The sequence below is a fragment of the Rhincodon typus genome, chromosome 12, assembly GCF_021869965.1.
Source record: "Rhincodon typus isolate 14 chromosome 12, sRhiTyp1.1, whole genome shotgun sequence".
NCBI classification, from domain to species: Eukaryota; Metazoa; Chordata; class Chondrichthyes; order Orectolobiformes; family Rhincodontidae; genus Rhincodon; species Rhincodon typus.
In genome coordinates this window covers 60,151,907-60,157,906 of record NC_063343.1, presented here as the reverse complement: position 1 = coordinate 60,157,906, position 6,000 = coordinate 60,151,907, and the positions used below count along the sequence as shown (strand labels likewise).

The window sequence follows — 6,000 nt, the reverse complement described above, 5'->3', positions numbered from 1 at the left end:
CTTAACATCCTGAGGAAGTAGAGACGTTGATGTGCTTTCATGACCATTGTGACAACGTGGGTGAACCAGGACAGATTGTTGGTGATCATCACTTCCAGGAACTTGATATTCTTGACCATCTCCACCGCAGCATCACTGATACAGACAGGGTCATGCCCTCCATTCTGCTTCCTGAAGTCAATGACCAGCTCCTTCATTTTGCTGACATTGATGGAGAGGTTGTTGTCTTTACACCATGCTGCTAAGTGCTAGGACCTACAATGGTGGTATCATCAGCAAACTAGGAAATGGAGCTGGGGTGGAATTTGACCATATAGTCATGAGTGTATAAGGAGTTCAGTAGGTGGCTGAGTACCCAGCCTTGTGGGGCACCGGTGTTAAGGATTGTGGTGGAGAAGATGTCACCTATTCTTACTGATTATGGTCTATAGGTCAGGAAGTTGAGGATCCAGTTACAGAGGGGGGAGTGGAGACCTAGGCCTTGGAGTTTAGAGATGAGTGTGTTTGGAAATTATGGTGTTGAAGGCAGAGCTGTAATCAATAAGTAGGAGCCTTGCCCTCGTATGGTCCAAATGTTACTTGCCACTGTAAGCCTATGCCTGGATATTGTCCAGGTCTTGCTGCATTTAAACATGGACTCTTTCAGTATCTGAGAAATTTGGAATGATGCTGCAAACATCCCCACTTCTGACCTTATCATGGAGGGAAGGTTGGAAATATTTCCTAACTTCACTCCTAAAGGTCTGGCAGTATTTTTAAACAATGCCCCTGAGTTCAAGATTCCTCAAACGATGTAAGTAGCTTGGCCTGATTTAACCAATCTGTTCTAATTGTGCAGGTTAACCAGACTTCTTGTTGGGATGGCAGGACTGTCTTATAAAGAGTGATACATCTCACTGGAGTAGCGAGCTGGAAATTGAGCCCTGCTGTTCTGGAATCTTCACTAAAGTTAAAAGTTTTTAAAAATACACTAAATTCCCCAATTTATCCATCATTTAGACCCAGTTTGACATAAAGCACAGGCCGGGTTTCTGTACTTAACATGAATACCTGTTTATTGCAAGTGGATAGATTCCAATGACAGATAAACAATTAAGAACCATTGACCCGTAACTTTACTGAGTGAAACTCTGACCCTGTGATATGATCTCCCCTTCTATACACACATATGGACAGACAGAGACATTACCCTTTATACCATTGGCAATCAAATACCTATCAATCTGTATTTTAAACATTCTCAAAGAGGCAAAAAAAGGATACTCTGCGCAGAGAGAGACTGGAAAGGCAGTTCAATGATCCTTTTCCACAGGGTTTGCTGATTTATCAGGATGTGCTGTTCCTAGATTCTCTTTCTCCAGTTACTTTCACTTGCTTGTAGAAAGTACAGAGTGACTGGTTCGCATCTAGAAAATCTGATTCACTGGTAAAGAACCATAGCGTGCAGCAACCACTAAGGGGGAAAGAAACTGGCTTTCTTCAGGCTTGATACACCTTTTACTATAGAGTGAAAACAGTTCATCCTCCTCCAGTGATCTGAAGATTTTGCACTGCACACCCCCAAGTTCTTCAGTTATTTGGGAGCCAATCACAGAATTGTTGGCAGCCTGAGGCCCTTGTAATTAATAATTGATCACCACTGCACAGAACCAATTGGCTATTTGATGCCAGCCAAGGCTCCGTTTATACTCATCCCCTGGCTCAACCTCTTCTGCAAACTAGGCTTCCACTACTGCTTGAACAAGCAGCTGTGTAAACAGTACTTACAATGAGTGTTAGGTTACATGCTTTCAAAATGTGCAGCAAAGCTTCACCGATCCTTTTTTTTAAATAGTCCTTTGCCCATTTCAGCTCACAATCAAAAATCCACAGAAATAAAAAAATAGCCACAGCCTCTATGAGAACGGGTAACCTGGCCCTATATTCTCTTGAGTTTCGAAGAACGAGAAGTGATCTTATTGAAATCTATCAAATAATTAAAGGGAATAACAAGGTAGATGCAGGTAAAATGTTTCCCCTGCTTGAAGAGTCTGGAAACATGGGACAGAATTTAAAAATAAGGGAATGCTATTTAGGACCGGGATGGGGAGAAATTATTTTACTCGTGAGTTGTAGATCTTTGGAATTCTCTAGCCCAGGGGGCTGTGGAAGCTCAGTCTTTGAGAATGTTTAAAATACAGATTGATAGATTTTTGACTGCCAATGGTACAAAGGGTAAAGGGCATTGAAGTGCACCACCAGCCATGATCATATTAAATGGTGAGCAGACCAGATGGGCTGAATGGCCTCCCGCTAGTCCTATAATCCTGCAGCTAGGAAGAAAGGTGTGGGGGAGTGGCAGTTGCTAAATTGTTCTTGCAGAGCTGGCATGGTCTTGATGGGCTGAATGGTTTCTTTCTGTGCTTTTATAATTCTAGAAGGATGCTTTGATCCATGACAATGCTCTTCAATACTCACCTTCTGCGTGAGGTGACGTTTTATCCCAGCTAGACACAGGACCAACTCTCACTTGAATATTCAGTAAAATTGCTGTTCACTCACATGATCTCATAGCCTGTTCCACTAGACCACTGTTCTCTGAGAAATGGGTAAAGAGTGAAGAAAGAGGGTCTGCGGGAGGACTGTGTGTGAGACAGAAGAGCTCAGTATGGGTCAGTTCTCTGCAACTAGGGACAGGACAAAAGGTTTTAGTTAACTCAGTAAGTTAGTTCAGTTTCAATGAATTTCACCATTATTGGATAGCCAGTTCCAACAATTGTTCCTTAACTGTTAAAAAAGATGACCTCATAACTTCAGCATTGCACCTTGGAATCTATTCATTTGGAATTTCTGCAATAGGAGAAGAAATAAAAAGTACAGATGTATATCTGTTTAACACAAGTTCTACTCACTGAGGTCAACTGCTGGACAGGGAATTTTTGCATTCTGTAAACAATTAAAGAGGGTAAACCGCAATATCCTTTAAAAACACAAAAGGGGCCATCACTTTGTTTAGGATGTTGTCGCTTTGCATCTTTAAATGCAGTTAGTAATTCCTAGAAACAGAAATTTTTCAAGTTTCTTTCTGATTGCTCAGTTCCTTGAATCTACAGTAATAAATGTGACAGATTTTTAAAAAAAAGCACTGATCATTTAATACCTTGTAAATTTTTCACTGTACTTATTTGAGTGCATGTGGCAATGAAGTTAATTCAATCCAATTCAGTAAAACTAACTCCTCACCATAAGGTGCAGGTGGGATTCTGCATGGCATCTTCAAGTCTTAACACTAACCGGTGAATCAAATGCTCATTGGTTAATTGTGAGCCACGTCAGATTTATCAGGTACTATCCAGGTCTTCTTTTGGACTAACTATAGAACTTAAAATGTTAACCACCTAGATAGTTGAATGTAGTGCGCTGATTTCACACTCCTCCTCACCTCATCATTATCCCCAATTAAACAGTGATACCTTTGTAACATTTGGTGGTGTCTGCCTTTAAGTTATACCTGTTACTTCAGCATGTGATCCGACGTGGCTGAAATCACTCGCTCATTGATTCAGCAGGATCCCAAATATCTAAATGTGCTGGCACCTCCAAATAATTTGTAGTATACTATCAATCTGTTCCCTGAATTAATTGAGAATCCCTTGATTGGACCTGAGTTGGAATCATTCAATCCCATGCCCTTACAAAGCACCCTCTTCATCAGTCTTCATGAACTGCTTCACTGCCAAACCAAATTTTGTTCATGTTTGGAGGTTAAGAAAAGGGAAAGAATATTTATGTTGCTCAGTTGTGCAGGCAATGTAATCTGAGTGCTTCCCAAATTGAAATGCACTATTTGAGAATTCAGCTTCTGTTGATCCTTTCAGTTTTGTGGGCAGGGCATTGAAATATGTATAATCTCCCAATCTCTCAATTTTCAAATGAATTTTCCCAAGTGTTTTTCCTTGATTTTCACAATGGCTACTTAAATAGATACTTGCACACCGAATAAGCTCCATTTGTATTTAACATATCAAATCAATGATATAAATCAAGAAAGCTGTGGTTTTGTATGTGTCCCAGTCCATAAAAAATTTAGAAAATTCTGTCTGTGAAGCATTCATTAAATTTTGAGAAAATGAGTTATTCTTTTTACAAATGTTATTCCATTGCATTTGTGTCCTGGTAGTACCTGGGAATTATGAGGGGAACAACTCCCGTCCCTGATTAAAAAATAGTACTGCAGATGCTGGAAATCTGAAATAAAAACAAAATTTCGGGAGAAACTCAGCAGGTGGAGGTAGAAGCATAATTACCATTTCAAGTCCAAAAGCTCTTCTTCCGAACCTCTTCAGTTCTGCGAACGTTAGCTGTGTAGTTGCTTAATCCATTGATGAACCGATTCACCAGCACAAGTCCACACGAAAGTTGGACTGAAATGCCTCTCTTGAGAGCAGCTTTATTTATGAAATTTCAGATTGAACATATTTGACTTTCCATTTGTGGTAACAGCAAATTTGTCCCTTGTTTTTAATCTAGTGTTTTCTTGCAGCAATCCCAGACTGAACCCTCCCTGTCCAAAAGTTGAAGGACATCGGCATTTGTCTGCATTCAGTCAATGCCTTTATCTCAGATGCAATTCCACAAACAGAGGCCAGTTCAAAGTTAACAAGCTATGTAATTTTTTTACTGAGATTTGTGTGGTGAAAACAGCCATTGAGGGTTTAGAGGCTCAACAGAAAGAAATCTAGGATAAACTTGTCTTTTTTCTTTAAAAATAAAATCTGTTGCAGCGCCCTTTCGACAGCAACCTTGCGACGCAGGGGAATAGACTAGCTACGTTTCTAAATTATGTAAGTACCCATGTGTGGTCATCCATGGTCCATGTTTTTGCTCTGCGTGTATTCATTCTCATTTCATTTTATAGAAAGAGGAACATGATGCTTTCAAAGAATTAGGCACTGGGAATCGTCTTGCCACTGTTTTAAACTACGTAAGTATGTGTGATGATCAGTTGGGTAGGACATACACTTAGTAACCAAATGAATCAGCAGGTAAGCTAATCCCATCATTCAGGGGTGCCCAGTATATCTTTGTGGCTTATTGTGCTCTTCAACATGGGAGCGGGTGAAGATGAGGGAAGATGATCCTGTTATTGCACCTGGACATATTAGATCATTTGGATGCAGAGCAAGGAGGGAGAGTGGGCATGTCTATAAGGGAGCCTGTTCAATATTCATTCTATTAATTCATGAGGACAGAAAATTGATGACACTACATATATATGAGCAAGTGATTTCCTTCACTCTATGTAACTCTAAGCACTGTGCCCAAGACAATTTAATACAGACATTTCAATAGTGGTGAACATATTATGGGACCCAGAAATGGCAGCAAGAACTTTTTGAGTAATATTTACTATGTGTATATGCTACATTCCCCTAGCCAGCTATCCAAAGCTTAAACTCTGATATGCCCATTTGAATAATTTAGATTTGTACAACTCCTCTCCTTTTAAAATGCTTTACAAAATGGGACAGGTATGCTGAGACTGAAGGAATATGGGGCCTGAGGGCAGAGACATGATTAAAGGAATAGGTTTCCAGTCAGCTTTTGATGCCACAGAGGAAGATAGTAAAGAGGTAGCTGCAGAAATGGAAGATATGAGAGTCGGAGGAAGGAACAAAGGGAAGAGGCAACTACAGAGCGCAAGAGAAGATTTTCCAACAGGCTGGCGTGAAATTGTTTGAGCATAATCGATCTGTTTAATCTCTGAGCTGGGATACAACAGCATTAAAATGTTAGTACGATCATGAGATAGTAGAATGATATGGTCTGCACCTGTACAGAAGGAAACCATCAGCCCCATGCCAGCCTGTGGAAGAAGAAATTAGCTGATTTCCATCTCCTGCTCTTTTCCAATAACCTTTTCAAATTAAATCAGATACTTTCTTGATGTTGTTTTGACAACTTTATACAAGCAGGGCCCGCACAGGTCCACCACTTACAAATGAACGGCAGCGTATGGAT

General features: G+C 40.3%; 1 protein-coding gene across 4 annotated transcripts in view; it reads left to right on the top strand.

Annotated features, from left to right (window-relative positions):
* Positions 1-6,000, top strand: part of LOC109927709 (prolyl 4-hydroxylase subunit alpha-2-like) — a 69,175-nt gene that overhangs the window by 48,366 nt on the left and 14,809 nt on the right. For 3 of the 4 annotated variants that reach the window (XR_007263367.1, XM_048603768.1, XM_048603767.1), the window contains exon 11: positions 4,898-4,963. Coding sequence is in view for 3 of the 4 variants with exons in the window: in XM_048603768.1 (XP_048459725.1) it covers positions 4,898-4,963 (66 nt within the window). In the remaining variant the exon portion in view is untranslated. Of the gene's footprint in view, positions 1-4,763; positions 4,824-4,897; positions 4,964-6,000 lie in introns of all 4 variants that reach the window. The other variant, XM_048603769.1, reaches the window with a different exon arrangement.